This window comes from Chamaea fasciata, unplaced genomic scaffold (genome assembly GCF_029207755.1).
Source record: "Chamaea fasciata isolate MVZ Bird 193981 ecotype frontalis unplaced genomic scaffold, bChaFas1.0.hap1 SCAF_8, whole genome shotgun sequence".
Lineage (NCBI taxonomy): Eukaryota > Metazoa > Chordata > Aves > Passeriformes > Sylviidae > Chamaea > Chamaea fasciata.
The window spans coordinates 3,339,926-3,358,877 of record NW_027094093.1 but is presented as its reverse complement, the minus strand read 5'-3'; the positions used below and the strand labels follow the sequence as shown (position 1 = coordinate 3,358,877).

The window sequence follows — 18,952 nt, the reverse complement described above, 5'->3', positions numbered from 1 at the left end:
AAAGATCCAGAAATGCCTGAACACCTCAGTGGTTTCTACCTGCAAATAGGTCAGCAGCTTCACTGGGCTTCATATGTGCCATAATATGCTGCTCATATAGAATTTCTATACTGGATGTGTGCATATAGGAAATTCTGTATATTACATATTAATGTTTATGTGTGCTTGTATTAAAGTTCAAGTTACAGTTTATAAGGAAGTTTTTCCTCCGGAGCAGAGAGACTAAAACTGCTTCACTTCTTGTCTGTGCCTACAGGAAGCTGAAGTCCTTGCACAGAATAGAGGGAGATGATCCTCTCTTTGTTAATTAGATATCCCTCCCCGAAACCACCATTTTTTGGATTGGTTTGTGCCACTTCTGGTGAGAGATTGGTCATCCTGCAAGGCTGTGTCTTTACCAGAAATTAATGTTCTAAAATGAATCAGGGAATAAAAAAAGGCTTCAATGTTGAGCCTGTCACAAGGGTTTCTGTCACTCTTGTGCTGCTGGAGGAAAATAATTCAGGTGTTTTGACAGAGGTTGAGCTGAGATGGGGAGTTCTGTAATGACACTTGTGTAGAAGGTAATTTTAGGCAGACGTCCCAACTCCTGGGATTTAAAATTCCATTACCTGGATATAAATAGTGCAAGAATTAGATCTTATCTTGCAATTACTTCCTAATGTTTTCTGAGAAGGTTTCTGACAAAGGCAGTTTAACCAGAAGTTGCTCTGTATAATATGTGTGTCTTTTCTTTTTTTTTTTTTTTCCAGTTTATTGAGAGAACACTCAATTGATGGCACTGGCTGGGCCCCAACTAGAACCTTAAAGGTACCGTTTCCTTTTGGGTATGTCCATCAAACTAGGTACATCTCCAAAAATCCTTCCCTGGCCTTGGAAAGAAACACCTCATGTGGTTTGCTCAAGGTTTTTGAGGAGAGGGCTTTGTCTTTCAGCAGGTGTTGGTGCAACAGTGGAACAGGTACAGTGCTGACTGTAGAAACGTTGGGGTTTTGGTGTGTCTGCACAAGTCCTGCCGTGATGGAAGGTTCTGGGGGTTGGTGTGACTGCAGGGGGCTCTGAGAGCCCACACTCCGTGAGCTGTGCTGGTTTTCACCCAGGCAGCAAACACAGGAGCATCCTGTGAGCAGCGGTCCATAACCCTGCTGATTTCCATGGGATTGATATTCCTGACAGAATCACTGAGCAGGAATTCATCTTCCTGTTGCTGTTGCCAGGAATGCTGCCAGAATTGTTTCTTCCAGGGCTTTAACAACATTAGGTGGATAAAGGGTACACATCAGGTGTTTGTCTCTTTCAAAAACCAAATTGAAAGTGATCTTTATCTGATACTTGGTTTGTTTTTTGGCACTGTGAGTGAGATCTGTGACTTTCTTCATCTGTAAAATCTCTTCTGAGGTGAGCACGTGACTTTCTGGAAGTAAAATCAGTGTGTTGCTTTGTGGATTTTCTTAAACAGTCTTCTGTTGTCTTTGCATCAGTTGGTGTGATTTTGTTTTTTCCCTTTGTGTTTCTGTTTTCATCTCAGGTTAATTCAAGGCATGAAGTAATTTAAGTTAACTAGTTCTGTTCCTGTCCCTGTATTTTCATTCAGAGGAAGTTTTAGGCTACAAGTTTTAAGCTTCAGCCATTAAAAAACTAGTACAAGTGGACTAGAAACCCAAAAGACAGGAGCGTTTTCTGTGATTGTTGAAATGAAAGATTCAGCAAGAGAAAAGGAAGTCGTAGCTTAATTTCAAAAAGAAAAAAATCAAAATCAAATGAGATGTCCTCCTTGGATTTTAAAGTTTTTTTACCATTGATGCACCACGGTGGTGAGCTCACTTTTTACAGCTTTTTGTCGCCACAAGGGGAGCAGTGAGAATTTGCACAGAGGTGCTGTGGACACTAATCCAGTCTTGGCCTGGTAAGGACTTGAAAATCAGTATTTCATTGGTCAATAATGTGAAGTCAGCCTGGTTTTCTGCAGGAACAGCACCCAGATCTGCCCAATAAAACACTCTGAACTACTCCTGAAGAATTAAATTGAGAGTGGGCATGTCCTTCTGCCACAAGAACTGTTCCAAGGGCATTAGAAAAGCCGTTCAAATGGGGAATACTCACGAGAAATTCCATGCACAAACCATGCTGAATGCAGCTGCATGCTTGGAGCTTGTGTGCTCAACCCTTTAGAAGGCTCAGGTTTTTGATTGTGTCTCATTTCTCAATCCTTGTGGTGGCAGCAGAGCTCTTACATGAAAAATCCTTCCAAATAAACTGCTGTGACCTTCTTTTCTTTTTTTTTTTTAGTATCAGATGTGTAGAAACATGAAGAAACTTTCTGAAATAAAAATGAAAATCTGCTAAATTGTCTGTAAAAGTTACCTGATAAAATGTATTTTTATCAGTGTGTAGGATTCTTAAGTGGGGGAAACCTAACTCAGTCTTGTTTCCCAGCATTTTTTTTTTTTGCACTTGGTGGCATCTCACTCATCCATAATTGAATTCTCTTCAGGTTACCAAGTGCTGAGCTTCTCTTTTTTTTCCCTTCTTTGTGCTTGGGAACACGTTTCCACGGACTGCTGTGAAGAGCAGCCTGTGTGTGAGTGAAGGCACTAAAGAATGTGCTATTTCTGAATTCCTGCTTTAGATGCTTTTTTTAAAATCAGGTTCTGAGCAGAGTTGGGCTCTTACCTTGAAACAGGTTTAAAACATTAACCTGCCAGCCTGTCTATATATACCCTTTCAAAATCGCCTTTTTTATTCATAGAAACATTCCAGAATCAGATCATTTCTGGTAGTGGTTGGTCTCCAGACTGTGAATGTGTGAACACTGCTGCAGTGCTTTCCAGCTGCTTTTTGTCTCATCTTCTGCTCTTTTGTAGCTAAACATGAGTTAGCAACAGGAGCATATTTGCCTTTCAGTCTCCATTCTGTCATGTTCTGCAACATTTTATTGCATGCTTTCCTCTCTGAAACAGCTTCTTCACTAAGCTGGAGACTGCTGCTTTGGGCCCTGCTCAGAGTGTCTGAACTTTTCTCCTGTTTTTAGGTGTGATGGTCAAAATGAACGTTTCCCAGGCAGAAAGCAAATAGACGGCTTTAATTCCATTCTGCTCTCAGATTTTTTTTTTTAATGTCATTAGAAATAGCAACTTTTAATACCTCATTAGACTTCACACTGCTGCTCTAACTCTGCTACTCTGCTTTGTACCCGTCAGTAATTGCAGTTTCAAACTAAGAAGTGCTTTAGTAGCTCCTGTTAGTCTTCAGCATGTACCTTCTTTGCCAGGCTTGTCTCCTGCCTAGCTGAGTTAATTCTCCTCGGCTTTGTCCTAAATGCTTGTTTTCATTTTGCTGTAAGAACATCTGAGGTTCTTGATTTTAAGAACTGAACAAGTGGGTCTGTATTTTAAACGCCTGGCAGGTTCTGAAAGTCAAGCTCCTTCTGCAGTGACCTCTAACTAACTGCAAGTGGGAATTGGTTCATAAGGCAGTGGCTGATTGACGGACCTTCAAAAATAATCAAACCACACTTGGGCGGCTCTGTGCAGGGCTGAGCATATGAACATTAAAACCAGTGGTTAAAAATGCATGATGGATGTTCATAGGGAATATTCATCCTCTTTCTTCTTTTTGTAGCTGTGTTCTGATAGACATTCAGCTGGTTTCAGGTAGCTGGCCTATTTTCTGGAGGCTTTCCATGTTTGGTAGGTGTCTGTGCATTTCAGTTTTTCACTGAGACAGTTCCAAGTGCTGGGTTTTGTCATTTTTCTGTTACTGCTGTCAGGAGAGACAGGAGCAGGAGTGGGAGACATCCAGGTAGTCTTAAACTACAGATGTGCAGACAGTTTTTCATGCCCACCTACAGAAAACTGCTGGTTTTTTCAGGAGTTTTTCTCCCATAACTCCAGATCCTTGGTTAATAAATATCTGTCCGTGCTATTAGATTAGGTGATCTAAAAGGAATTAAGACTCATTTCCAGTAAACTATTGCTATTTGGAGTTGATCCTTAAGAGCCTTGCTGATTTAATTAGTTGTTTTAATACTAAATGGCAACGTTTTGTCCTATTTGGTTCACTAGTTCTGCCCTTGTCTTCAGGCACTGGAGTGACTTCATTTGGAATCATCTGAATGTCAAACTCATCTCTTGGAGAGAGAAATCAGAAGGTCGTGACTGAATTTTTCCAGTTTACCCCAATGTTTGAGCATCAGTCTGAGGGGTTTTGAAAGTACAAAACTTTCCCCCCATCCTCTTAAGGAAAATAGATGGTCTGCTGTCAAAATCATCTGTAATTAGAGTAGAGGAGTATTTTAAACAGACTGTAAAATAGCTGTCACTGTCTTGAGGATGAAGGGAAAAAAGAAACCTGTATGCCTTATGTTACATTAATTCTTGTTGCTCAGGCTGTTTTTCTCAGCATTATGATAACATTGTACAGCTATTGATTTATTCAAATCCTGTTTTGGAGTTGGTCTTTTTATGCGTCGTCCTCACCTCTGAAAATTGAATTAAGCCCCAGACAAAAAATTCAGAGTCAGTGTTTAGAAAGAGAAGCTATAAACCACTGATGACAATCTCCTGTGTGGATCTGACGTTCAGTTTTTTCTTAAAATAAGCTTCAGGAAATACTTTTCCAGGGATATATTGTGTTGTATTTTGACTTCATTATAAATTGGCTTTATCAGTTTTGTAAGAAGCTGTTTATTTCTTTCCCTTCCATACGTGTTCAGGCTGGTGAAAATATACAACTCAGTGTCTTGTAATAGCTTCTGCTTCAGGAAAGATTTGCAGAATTTTAATTTTCTGTCTTTCGTGTCCTCTGGCAAAGCCAAATCTTTGGTTTAGGTGCAGTAGCTGTTATTATGAGCGTGTGAGTCAGGAGAGCTGAGATAGCTCAGCAAGTGTAATGAAGCCATGCTTGTTCTCCCCAAATCGTTGATTTCTGAATATTCCATTTGTGTCAGCTTTAATGCACTGGGCAGCCTGGTCTCCAGAGGGTGATGGCTCCAGTGTTATCACTGTGGTGTAGTTCATTAAGGAGCTATCAGGGAATTCCTCAGGGAAAGATTTACACAGGATTATCCACTTTGCCCTGGAGTAACCATGGGGACAAATGTCAAGGAGTCAGTGGCCAAGTGAGGGATTTGAGAGAAGTGCTCCTGCATACTTGGCAGGTCTGGGAGAGGAACAGGCTGGAATTGTTCCTGCTTTCTTTCCCCTCCTATATTTAAGTACAAAAGAAATGGTTTTCCAGCCTTCCTCCTTGTTTTGTGTTTGCTAACTGGAGCAGTTTATGCCTTTTAAGTTCCCCAAAGCCCTGTGGGGAGCTGCTGTTGTGTTTGGGTGGGAAGCAGGGGCAGGGATGGCAGGCACATGACAGCCGAGGTGGCTTTTGTGGGTGGCTGAAGAAAGGTGGCATTCACTTTGTCACCGTGTTCTAAGCGGAAACAATGTGTTTCAACTTTTGCAAGTTTAGAGAGGAGCAGGAGAGGAAATAAAAAAGGAGATTTTATTTGGGAGAGGACTGTTTAGGAGGGAAGTTGTTGTTTTCATAAGCTAGAAAGTGCCTGCGTCTCTGGAAGAAAAACATTTTCTTTTGGATCCCCAGGATCAGTGATAAATTTTGTGGGGTGGGATGAATTGTGCTTGGTTTTTTAGGCTGCAGGGAAGAGAGGAAGAAGCTGGGTTTGTTTTTAAGAGATGGTGGAAGAAGGCGAAAGGGAGAGGAAAAACCTTGAGGTGGTGTATAGGCAGACAAGACAGCAGAGAGCTGCCCCTGCCCTTGGCCATGCATGGCCTGGACTGGAGCAAGCTGAGCTTTGGAGTGGCATTTCCAGCCCCTTTTAAACAAACTAAAAAAAATTTTGCTTCAGACGTGTGCTTGTATAGATGACTGCTGCTCCATTTGTTCATCTGACTGGGTTCAATTGGTTGTTCATAAAAAATTGTTTAGCAAGGAGCTTTGATTTGGTCAGTGTGTTAGATCAGAAATGCTTCTTGTGGCTCTCTTAAGGGAGTGTCTTTGATTGGGAGTTTGTTAGGTGCTTTTGTCTGGTTTGCTCTCTTCTTAAATCGATGTATTAAATATACTTTGCCTCTTAAAGGAAAAGCTTCATTCGCAATTTCCGTGTTTGCTCTCTCTCCAGCAGTGCTCGTGGTTGTCTTTCTGAAGCCCTTGTCTGTGGCACGGTTTCAGTGGCATTGCTTTTGTGAAGCGGTTCTGAGAACTGGCACTTGGCAAGATCAGTGACTGAGTTAGGACCTCCTAGAAACGCAAAGCCTTGAGTCTCCCTGGCCTCAGGAGAGGCTGTTTCAAAAGCTGCATTGAGGATTTTGAGTCACTGCTCTTGAACTTCAGACACTGGTGCAGCAGCAGGTTTTTCCTCCTTGTTTGGCATGCTGTAAATAAATCTGTGGACAGGGGTTTAGTGTAACTTGTCACTCAGATGCGGCACAAAAGTAGTCCAGAATGAAAAGGGACAATTGTGAAGGGGTGTTTACAACAGCCTGTTGGTCTTCTGATTTGATTGTGTTGACTTCCCCGTGCTCCAGCCCAGAATGGTGACAGTGCCACGGAGCAGAATGTGCTTCCCTGTTTATTCCCTGTTCCTCTCACCCGCTGTGGATTTAGCCAGGTACTGCTGTGCTTGGGAGCCCCAGCTCTTGATTTCAAATACCATCATCGCCTCCTCTGAACTAACAGAATAGATGGGAATTAAACCCACTGGCATATCCAAGACCTGCCTTGGACTCCCAAAGGCATCTGAGGCACAAGTGACATCTCAGCTGATGGGAAACCTCTGGGATACTGAACAGGAGCAGCCTGGGCACGGCTGGAGCAGCTGGAGGAATTTGGCAGCCCTGGCTGCAGGTCCAGCCTGGGCAGGTACAAAAAGCAGAGGTTTGGTACAAAAGCAGAGGCTCTCAGCTTTGCTCTGTGGCTGCCCCTCAGCAGTGGTGCTCTTGTCGTCTTTGTAACTTTGATGTTAAACACAGAGAAGAGATGGGATGAGAAGCAGCTCTGTAAAGGAAGCAGCTTTTTCAGGTGCAGATGTCTGATCTGGTCCAAGTGGGGTCTCTCTGAAGTGCAGCACTGTCGAGGTGTGCACCATTAACATCTTCAGTCGCCACCTGCCCTGCTCCTCCTTGTGAAGATAACCTTTAAAAATCCCCGCACACAGGCTTAACTTGGTTTTCTGACTATTTAAGCCACAAGTTCAGTAAATATTTGAAGCCAGGCCTGATGCTCCATTACTCTGAAGGAGAACAGAAGTTTTTGAGCTGTTAAATCTGACAAGATCTTCAGTGGCTTGCGCATCCTTTAAGTCCCTCAGGAAAGCCCAAAGCAAACATCTAGGCCAGTGCTTATCTGCATGCAGCCAACAGCTCTGCTGAAGTCAGTAGTGCAGAGTGATTATTTCTGCAGTTCAACAATGTTGAGTTTTTCAGATCCCAAATACTTGCTTCACTTTTGCTTGTCTGTTCCATCCCACTTCCCTTGCTCAATATCCTGGATTTAAATCCAGGCTAGCCTCGAGCTCATTACAAAAAGTAATTGCTCTTTGGTAGTAATTTAGCATTGTTTTTTATGGAGCCTTGCAAGGCTATAAAATGAATCCAGCAAATCGTAAAACTCGAATAAATGGAAACCTCAAAAATGGTATTAAAACTTTCACAGGTAAATTATTCAGTAATAATAATAATAATAATAATAATAATAATCCTGTTATGCCTTTTGGTGTCTAGCATGGCAGTGGAGATGTACAGCGTTCTGACATCTTGTGTCTCTACAAAGATCTTTGTTCTTTTTTGTTTGGTGTCTCCTCTTTTGTTTTCTAATAGAACTCTGTAAAACCAGCCTGAAAGAGTGAAGCACCCCAAACCATCAAAACCAGGGTTCAGCAAGGAAGAATTTGGGAGCAGTTGATTATATAATGGGAAAATACGACATCACATCTCATTTTTGAGCTGCAGCATTTACTTGTGTGAGGTATTGTTAAAGAAGGAGTTTTGTCTGGAGAGAGCTCTGCCGGTGTCTGGGGAGCTTCTGGCAGAGCAGGGGGCTCAGCACTGCTCAGTGGAAGGAGAAGATGAGCTCCTGAGGATTTTACGAGGCACTTATTTGCTCCTGGCTTGTTCCTTTTTAGCCGTGCTGGTGCTCGAACAGGTGTGGACAGTTTGTGACCCTGGGAGTGCAGGTTTGGCACTCAGGACTTAGAAATGGCCAAACCCCAGAGTACTCCCGTGACCTTTTACCTTTCCAGCATGGTTTTAATGCTCAGTGTGGTGATTCTACATCACACTGTGCAACTGCAGCCTGCTGTCTCGTGGTCTAGGTAGAAGGCAACTTCTAAAGATGTCATTTTTTTTTTTCCTGCAACTCTGACTCCCTGAAGGACAGTACAGCCTTGGAGGGCAGCAGTGGAATGAGCTCCTGACCTTTGGGGGCAGAGCATCTGCTGGAGCAGAGGGGTTGCCCAGAGCTGCTGAGCACCTTACGATGCCTGGATTTGGGAGAATCAAGTGGAAATTGAGACCTTCCTGCCCTTTGCTACTCTCCGGGATCTCCATGCCAATAAATCTTCCTTTAATCTGTGACTTTGGCACACCACTGCATTGTACTAATAATTTATCCCTGGGAATAATACAGGTTTCCTTAATACCATGCTCTGCTCTACCTGGTTTCTGTGCCAGCAGTTGAACAAGCACAGAAGCTTAAATAAAGCGTAAAAACAATGATTTCCATCCGTTATTTGAAATCCTTAATTTTCTCCTGCTTGCCAGGGAGCTGGCAGAGTTGTTGTTTGGCAGTGAGGATGAGTGCTCAGCACTGGAGTCTTAAAATTTACAGCTAACTGTAATTAAATGTCCGTGTCACCCTTTACAGTGCAGTTTATGTGCCTGTGCTGCCCCTGAAGGTGATGAGCGCGTTGAAAGTTGCTGTCTTTGCCACACTTGAGAAGGGTGCTGAGGCTGGAAACGCTGACAGTGGCAGCCTTGCTGGGCAGATTGATGTTTTAAAAGCAGATAAACTGAGTGGGTTGTTTGTGCAGGATCAGAGGGAGATTGGATGGTGAGAGGCTGTTGGCTGCGTAATGCTGACATCGTGTCTTGTTCATTAGGCCATAATTGGACAGTGTCCTTAAGGGAAATGGATTTCTGTGCTCCACACTCTCAGCACAGGGCCCAGAACAGGAAACAAGCTCAGATACATTCATTTATTGAAGATCTTTGCTGTGCATAGGAAGTTTTTTGCTTTGAGGCTGTATCGGTATTATAAAAGGTGCATTTTAGCTGTGGAATGACTTGAGACATAGTTTATGTAAGAATAGCATTGCTCTGTACTCCTACTACAGTTCACCCTCTTTTCTCTGATATTTTGACAACTTCGAGCATTTGTTTGACCCCTTTTTAATTTTAAGAATAGATTGTGGAATTAACTTTCATTACCCACCCTTTAAACGAGGTAGTGCAGTTTTCAGTGGGTGGCATATCCTAGGGTATCACTCCTCTCCTTGAATGGAGGAACAACAGGAATGCACACAGAAAGATCTGACCTTCTCTTTGAATATTGGTTTTTGCTGACTTCTAAATAAGTAGCCATGAAATGGGAAAGCCTTTTGAACATTTTGATTTAAATTAGTAAAATTTTACTCATAATCTGGATTTTTTTTTCCCCCAGTTGTTTCATGAATTAATAGAAAAATAAAGTTTGTGAGCACGTTCAAAACTCCTGAAATGCATGTCTAACTAGCTGTGTTTTTCCTTTGCAGGATATTGTCTGGGGGTTAAACTCTTTATTTACTGTAAGTAAAGGAATATTTTGCATGTTCACTTGCCTTTTTCCTGTCTGGTTCAGTTGCAGCATCACCAAATCCTAATCCTGCATGTTGCCTCTAAAAGTTCAGGTCATTATTTCCCTTGGCTTCAGTGGGTGTTGGAGTCAGATTGTGCTTTTGTTTGTGGAACTCATGCAGACTGTCTGAAACGCCAGCTTTTGGTACATGGATTTTACTTTGGTTAGAAAGATTAAGGGATATTTTGATAACAGATTATTTGGGATCTTCCACACAGTATGAAACTCCTTCTGCTGATTTGCAGGAAATAGAAATTCATACTGCTCTGAGAAGGAATTCTGTTGGTGTTAGTCTTTAAAAAAAGAAAATGCTATTTAGAATTTAGTGGCTGCCCTGCAGTCTCATTCCTTTTTTTTGAACATTTACATTGCTATTCAGGGGCCTTGATGTCCACCCACAGAGTTTGCATAAAACCTGACTTGTCACGGAATTTACATTATTTTATTCAGGGATCCTCCCCTTTTTTTTAAAGATTGATGGGAACAAAGGACCTGTAATTGCAGGAGCACCTTGAAAATGGAGGAGAGGGCAGGAAGCTGCAAGAGGCAGGCAGGATGCAGTAGCTGCTTTTGCCCTAAGAGTGGAGAGGGGCTTAGTCTTTACAAAAGTTACCTGTTTTAGGGATTCCTTTCCTCAGCCATTGCTGCTGGGTGGGAGGGTCAGGAGAAAGCAAGGAGCAGCACTAACTTGGTGGCCACATTTGTCAGCCCCTCTGGAGAGAGCCACTCCAGGGTGCAGAAGGAAGCTTGGATTCCCTGGCATCCAAAGGCTTGGTTGGGTTTTTTCAACAACTTCCTTGGTAAATTGATGTAAATTTTGGAGAACCTTTCCAGCAAAAGTGAATTGCATTTCACAGTTGGTCTCCCTGTGCATGGCAAGTAAGGAAGGAAGCAAAATCCTCAGGGGCAGAGCTGCACAGAAAAATACTGAGCAAAGAGCTGCAGAGAGGGGTGGTCATGCCTAGGAGACCACGGGGATTTGTCATGGCTGGGAGAGCTTTGCTTCCCTCCTGGATTTTCCTCACACTCAGCTTCTTGTAAATGTCAGGCTTTGAAAAGCTGGCACTGGGATCCCACTGGTCTGGCACATTCATGGGGGATTTTATTGGAGAAAGTGAGTGAAAAGGAGGCGGGTTGGTGTCTGGATTTGGGCGAAACATGGCGTTTGCTGCTTGAAGATGAGTCAGGGACTGCCAGGAGCCTTTCACATTGTGGGACAGTGGCATTTCACTCTAACACAGGCTGACCTTAGGCTGGGGGAAGATCTGGGCTGCAGGCAGAGCTGGGGCCTTGTGATTCACTGTTAGTTTTAATGATGATTCCTCTTCTCCATTGTTTTTAACCCTAGACCCTTTCTCCTTCCAAAGTTAATATTTGCAATTAAACTGAGGGGCCTGAGGTTTGTTGTGACCGTTTCTGCTCCCTGACCCCACATGTCCTTAGTTCTCAGGGTCTTTGCACTTCTTTTCCTCTAGGCCCTGTTCTTCCCAGGGCACTAAAACATCCCAGGCAGGCTCCAGGTTACATAGCTTCTTCACAGAGAGAATCAAATTGCTTTTCTATGGAGGTAGAATTAAGGAAACTCCTACATTATCAGCACACTGTTTGCAGGAGTTTGATTGAAGGTTTACTTTGCCCTCTAACAAAAATCAACAGGAATTGCGCCTCCTGAAAGTCTGGCCGTTCCTCCAAAATTCAGTTTTCCAGTAGAAACGCAATCACTTCCAGAGAGAAGTGTCACGAGGCCACGTGTGGCCCACACCAGAAGGGCTTAAATGCCCTGGTGCTGTTGTCATTTAATCGTCCTGTGATTCGGTTTCCAATTATCAAACTCATTTGCATTTACAGTTGACAGGGACACCTCCGAGGCGGTGATTAAATGGCACTGCCCTTGGTGCCCTGGTTGCTTTGTTCCATCTCTTGTTGGTGAGGGCTTTGGGCTCCTTATGATGCAGTGAGTGGGAGCCCCTCAGTGTTCTCTCTGTTTCCTTTCCAGGATCTTTTGAATTTTGACGATCCTTTGAATATTGAGGCTGCAGAGCATCATTTGCGTGACAAGGTGAGTCAGTGGTTTATTTAAGGCAGGTTGTTCCTAAACAAACACACATTCTGTACTCAGCAGTTCCCAGCCAGTCCTTTTAGAGGGGTGGAATTGCTGCTTGAGGCAGTCCAGTGACTCATTGTATCAGCAACCAGTTATTCAAACAAAAAGTGCTTTCTCTGGGAAAGCAAACTCCATGCAGCTGTGTTAGTCACCGTATGCTGGGATTGTGGGCCATAATGTGGTCACAGCCCCAGAATAGATGATCTTTTCCTTCTCATGTCCGAGATTTCCCCTGAAGTTGTGTGTGTTCTTGTGTAACAAGCTGATGGTGAGTTGTTTTGGCACGGTGACATGAGTGACCTTTGCTTTAGAAGACCTGTGCAGAGATCTCTCTGTCTCTTTCCAAAGGCAGCTCTTTTATTCAGAGCTCTTACATGTTACATGTATTTATAAAGCCAGGAGAAATCTGGGTGAATTTAAAGAACTGGACTGTGGAAACTTTTATTTTCTTTTTACTGATCCTAATATTCATGTGTGTATTGTGGACTGGGCAAAGCAGAACGTGGCCAGGTGAACATAAATGGGATGTACTGCTCACCTCTGAGCAAAAGTGCCAATTTCTCCTTTGTACCCACCTCCAAAATTCCATCATGTCCCACTACGTAGATGCATTCCTCAAGCACATGCAACTCACACTCGGTATGTTCAAGACCTCTTGCTCTAATTAAACTCCTCTGACAGTTTTGTTGAAGTTAACCTTCATGATTGAAGAAAGTTTCCGGGTAAGCGAGTGTTGATTTGAAGAGTTCATTGAAAATACAGTCAGGCAGTGCACCTAATTTACCTCATCTTTTCAAGAGGAAATACCAGGATTGCAAGTTCGTCTTTCCAGCTATTTTTTGATTAATGAGATCTTGTAGCTATTCTGGTATTCATCCATGTTTGCAGGGCTGAGATGAGAGCATAAAGCAAAGCTGGAAAAAATTGTCTACGAACCTCCTCTGGAAGAGAGGGATCTTTGTGGTTTTGTCATGGAATCACAGAATGGTTTGGGTTGGAAGGAACCTTAAAGCCCATCCCATTCTACCCCCTGGGTGGTTGAAATTGCTATCCCACACCTCTCAGCCTCATTGAAAGGTTGGAAGTCTTGGGAATCCACAGAAAGGAAAATGCTCCCTGATTTAAAAGACACACCTCCCTCAAAACCAGAGGTGAGCCCTCAAAAATAGGTCCTGCTCCACTAATGGCATGGATATTGTTGGAAGCAGTGACAAGGAAATTGAGTGGTTTTTTGGACAGTTTTCTAAACCACAGTTTTTTGGGGGGAGCAAACATTTTTTATTTATTAAACTCCTAGCAGTCTCATAAGCATCAGTAAAATTCATATTATGCCACTTCAGGTTTTTTGTTGTTTTTTTTTTTTTTTGAGCTTATCTGACTTTAATGTAGGTGTTCCACTGGTAGTGACACCACCAGGTAGGGCTGGATTTTCTGTAGTGTGTTACGTGGTGACATCAAAAAAACCCCAGTGATGCCTTTGTGGAGAGAATAAATAATGCAAGGGAGAGAAGAGGCTGCAGTTGCAGCCCGAGTTGTTTTTTTTGCTCCCCCCCCCCGGCAGAGATGTCATGTTTTACATAAACACTTTGTTGTGGAGGCAGACTGCTGTGGTCTCATCCTGGCTCTTAAGAAATACTTGCAATGCCCAACAGGATTGATATGGGAATGCTAATTAGTTTTCTTTCCTCTGAGATTTGTTTATATGTGCAATGCAGTTACACAGATAGTGTGTATGTAATACATGCTTGCATGCACAGTATCTATATGCAGATGTTCAAATCCTTGTATGCAGAAACGGTTCTGTACACAAACATCTGTGTCCAGCAGATCCTGCAGGGGAATCCTGGGAGGGTGTGGTGTGTAACAGCCAAACCACAGCACCTCAGGCTGTCTCCTGTGCTTCTCCCAGGGGAGAAGACTCAGAATATCACTGCTGTCCCTTCAAGTCTGAAATCCTGGCATTCCTTTGCTGACATTCCAGGCTGAGCCTGGCTGCCCCAGAGGGTAACAGCTAATCCTAGGCCTTGCCTGTGGTTGTTGAGAACTGAGCCTGGGGTTTGGTCAGCTCCAAGTCATCACGGATGACTCCTGCCTTGCAGATGCTGGGAAAAGTCTCATCAGAGATAACAAATCCTTATTGCTGATTCTTGGGGGACAGTTGTGCTGGGAATGTTTGTGTTAGATCAGGCTGGAAGGGGCAGTTATGATCCCTTCCTCTGTAAGGCACCTCTCCGTTTTTGCATTAAATTTGTGGTGTATAACTGAGCACGTAATTGTAGCTTTTGGAAAAGCAGCCTTGTTCTAAGATGTAAAATGAAACAAAATTCAGAGCTCAAGTTGTATAAATTGATGGCTTTATTGACCTGTCTTACCTGAGATGCGTGTTAGTGCAGCTTCAGCTTCCAGGACATCCTTTAGCTCCAGGAAGGAGCTGTCAGTTACTGAACTTGTTCCTTTGCAGCTTCCTTCAGCCACTGAGCATCAAATCACTTTTACAAATTATTTTAAAAAATTAATATGTTTGTTTAGGAAGCTTTACTCATTCTGCAGTTCTCACACACACACGCCTTGCTAGGTGCCAGTCATTTTTTGGCAGGCTGTACAACAGATTTGGGCAGGGTAATCAAAATCTGTTTTCCCAAATGCTGGACATCCCTGGTGCCCACATTGCTCTGCAGTCGGGTGACAGTCACTGGAAGATAAACAAGCATCCTCCCTTGGTGTAGAGCTCAATAAATCAGAATAAAAAGGTGATTTGATGTCTCTATGTAAACTGAGCAAGGAGTTGCCCAGCGTTCAGTCTTCTCACACTGGTACAGTCTCAGCAGTTTGGTGGTATGAGTTTTCTTGCTGAATTTAAAGAAGCTCTTAATTAATGAGCTTGGATCACTCAGCATTTAGCACAGAAGTCAGTCTGTCAGTAGTTACGGATAGCCAGAGCCATTAGTTGTCAGTCAAGTCAATTCCATGGATTCTAAAGCAATGAGCAAGTGTTTAAGTTTTAATGACTACTCACTTAAAAATGATGAGAGCTAAAAATTGTAGGATTTGCTGGTTTTTATACAGCAAACACATAGAGCTTTGCTGATGTGCTGTGTTGCAGCTAGGTAGGCTGAACACTGAAACAACAGGGATAGAGCTTGACAGTGGAAAACCAAATGAGTTTAATGCTGCAGGACTTGTGTATTGCTCATGCAGAGGTGCTGTGGGCTCTGTGGCTGTGATTTGTTTGCTGAAATCCAGGAAATACTTTCCGTGGATCCATCTGTCACGGCTGGTTTGGGAACTGCCTCGGGACATTGTGATTTGCCAGGATCCTTAAAAGCCTTTACATTTCCTAGTGGTGTTCACTTCTGCCAAAAAAAACATTTCAAAGCCATTTGTACAACACACAACAGAGGATTCATTGCAAGCTTCATGTGGCTTAAAGGAGAGATGTTTTTCCAGGTGTTCCTTGGATTTCTTCCTCACCTGTGTCAAGAACCCTGCTGCTGTGTCTTGTTTGAATTGTATTTGCCCTGTATTTGGTGCAATTCGAGCAAACTTCTGTCATCCTTACACACTCATTTACCTTTTCATCCTTGTGATCTGGAGTTGTTTCAGCAGTAGGGGAAGCTGAGTTACACCTCCCTGGGTTGTTTTCCTACACGATCTTTCCAGCTTGGTGAAACCCACCTGTCAGCATGCAGTGCTTTGTGCTGTGTCTTTGTGAAAGACTAAGGTAGATTGCACTTGGCAGGGAATTTTTCTTCCTCTTTGTGAAAATCCAGCTTATCCTAGTTACCTGCAGCTCTGAAGTGCCAGAGCTGAGAAATCTAATGGGAATAGGTGTGTGTTTGCCAAGGATCCACTTCAGACACAAACGTTTTTTACTCAGTTCACTAAGCCCTGATTTTATTTGTATCCTCTTTTGGAAAGCAGCATTTAGTGCTCAGTTATTTTGCACAGGTTTGTGTGGAGGAGTTTGGCTCTGGATTGACTCCTGCAAATCTTTTTTTTTTTAATTTTTAAGTTTTAATTAAAGGTTTCTCTGGGTGATAAAGAAAATCAGGTATTTATTTCAGGATTGTTTCTGTGGAGATGGATTTGGGAAGTTCACGGTGTTAACGAATCTGAAGGTGCCTCTTAAGGTTTCCTCTTAAGATTGTAATGGCCTTAGACAGCCTCAGTTCTTTAGGAAACTGGGCTTATAAAACCCAGTCCCTCCTCTCAGTTGCTTGTGGTCTTTGGAGGTTGTTCTAGTGAGTCCTGTGGGATGAATATTTTTCAAAAGTTAACTTGAGGACTGTCGTGTTGTCCTCACTAGTGAGAGCACTAATCTAATTCCATTAGAAATTCCATTGATAATTAGGAACAGTTGCTGAGTATGGATTTCACTGAAAAAGTTTTATAGCCTTTCATAACTGTAGGCAGTTTTTTAGAGTCCTTAAACAGCAAACAGTTCAGAATTTTTACAGAACAGTCTTAATTTCTCAAGCATTGCCCAGAGAAGCTGTGGCTGCCCCGTCCCAGGAAGTGTCCAAGGGCAGTTGGATGAGGCTTGGGGCAGCCTGGGATAGTGGAAGGTGTCCCTGCCCATGGCAGGGGATGAGCCTCTAACCCAAACCAGTGGGGAATTAATTCTATGAAACCCCTGGGCAAGAACCAGCAGCACCTGCCAAAGTGTCAGTGCCTGGGCCAGACACCTCTTGAGAACAGGTGAGCCACAGGAAGAGAAGGTTGTCAGCAAGTAAGTAATGAAAGTAAGAAACAAATCCAGATTTTCTGTAGAGGATCGTGAGGCATCCTTTTGGAAACACACAGAGCTGAATTTCCCCCCCGATTTTCCATTTGCATCAAAAACTCTCATTGCCCAGCACAGCCTCCTCACTTCTGGAGCCACCAGAAACCAGCAACAGGTTGGGATTGTAAAAACGTGTTTCACCAAGAGTGATTTCCTCCTTGTTGTTGGTTTTTTGGGGTTTTTTGGGGTTTTTGGGGTTTTTTGGGGGTTTGTTTGTTTGTTTGTTTGTTTTTAATGAGACACTTAGGTCTGGCCTGGGAAGCGCATCTCAAAGGGGAAGATGTCCTCGTGTTTCACCTCAAATGCTGTCAAACACCAATCTGAGCCTGGTGCTTTCTTCTCTGAGATACTCCCCTGGGTGCTAAATAGAGGAGCTGGCAGATTTGGGATCTTTTATCTCTGCTGAAGTTTGGAGTAATTTTGTCCTTGCACTGCTGGTGCCTTTAGACAGCTATAGAGTCCCAGAGCTCGCTGCCTCTGTGTCATTTCAGATCTGATCCTTCTAAAGACTCTTGCAAAATAATGTCTTGGCCAGCTGTACTTTGATCCTCCTGGCTTTTCAGTTCTGTGCTTATGCATAATAAGGGCATAATTACATTTAGATTTCAGCCTACCTTCAAATTCCATTTTTCTGCCTAGCTGAAGAAAAGCATTTGACACTAAATAATGCCTTCAGATTTGGATTCTGCTTGATCTCATAATTGATCATGTTGAAGTTAGTTTTCTTCTGTTAATGTCATTTCCTGTCTCGGGAGATCAGTCTGTTTGAAATGCTCTTTGTTACATCTGAATGAAAAGCATGCTTTAAATGCCAGTGTGCCACAGGTGTGTTGGATCCTCTGAGCAGGCTAACTAACACAAAATTAAACTTGGAAGTTTGGGGGGGGGAAAATATTCATTACCTCTATTTCTTTCTCAGATCTTCTGGTTTAAAGAAGTTCATTTAAGTGATTTAGAGTGGCTTCTTTGTTTCTCTGTTGTACCTGCTCTTTGTTACCATTTTTATGTAACAGGCATATTTGAATGTTTAGCTCCTGCAGGGATTCTTCCTGTTCAGGTCTTTTCCTTGCCACTTCCTTACTTCCAAACTGCTTAGATTCTGCTCTTTATTTCGGTTTATTTTTGGCTTAATTCCTTGAGGCTTAAATCTGTCCGGGAGTTAGAAACATCCACTGATCTGTAGTGATTGTTGGCCAGTTTGGGTGCAAAACAGCTTGTTTGGATAGCAATCACCAAAATTGTCCCAAGATTCTCTAAAAGACAATTTTATATAAAACACTTAGAGACTATAAAGTATAATAAATACAATTTCATGCTCTGTGGGTGCTGCGTCCTGTCACTGTGCAATTCAGAAGAGATGTGGTAAAAAGCATTAGGAATAGCTCTAAAAAAGCATTTTATTTTCCAGATAACTGTGGATAATTCTGCGATGGGTTGTGGTCCTTGAAGAAACAGAACAGTTGAAATGCTTTTCTTTTGCAAAGTATTCCAGAGCAAATGAGTAGGTCAAAAGTCAAATACCAGCTCTCTGTGACCCAAGTTTATATCATGTTTCTGTCTGAATGTTTCTTTGTTGGATTAGAGTCAGGGAATGCACTCCAAGGGGTTTTAATGGCAAGCTGCTTTCTCTAATGCCTTTCCTAAGGAATTTTTAAGAAATGATGCTCATTTAATTCATTCACGCATGATTTTTAGCCCACTTCTGTTTGTCAGGCTTTTCACCCTTGCAAATGGTTTCCCATCACAGCCAGCTGGAAATTTTTCCAACCATATCCCTATAAAGTTCTGTATTCAAACAGTGACAGTGATATATGAAGGGTTCTGATAATTACTGTTATCATTTTTTAAGCTCAAATGTCAAAAGTTTAGTGATGACTCAAGGCAGCTGGAAAATTTGCTTTAGAACAGAGAAAATACTTCAAAAACATTTACTTGAATTTAATTCCATGTAGTCCTTAAAAGCATTTTATTATTATTACTGTGTTTGAGCTGGTGCTGGAGGAGCCATGTGCTGGGGTTGGGTGTGTGTGGTCCTCTTGGGGGTTGAACAGGGCATGAACATTTTTAAGGGGTTTAAAAACCCCAAAGTATCAAAGTTTGACCTCTGGAACATGGCATAAAGGAGTGGGAAATGAGCAGTAAACAAAATTTTCTGGAATTTTTTCTTCCCTGGCACCGTGCTGGTGGTTGACTTCAAGCATTGCCTGGCTTAGCCCTGCATTCAT

The 18,952-nt window shown here is 42.6% G+C and overlaps 1 protein-coding gene across 3 annotated transcripts in view; it reads left to right on the top strand.

The window, feature by feature from the left end:
• UBE2F (ubiquitin conjugating enzyme E2 F (putative)) overlaps positions 1-18,952 on the top strand; it is a 54,050-nt gene that overhangs the window by 22,184 nt on the left and 12,914 nt on the right. For 2 of the 3 annotated variants that reach the window (XM_066189418.1, XM_066189417.1), the window contains 3 exons: positions 753-810; positions 9,758-9,790; positions 11,837-11,899. In XM_066189418.1, coding sequence (XP_066045515.1) covers positions 753-810; positions 9,758-9,790; positions 11,837-11,899 — 154 coding nt within the window. The remainder of the gene's footprint in view (positions 1-752; positions 811-9,757; positions 9,791-11,836; positions 11,900-18,952) is intronic. The other variant, XM_066189419.1, reaches the window with a different exon arrangement.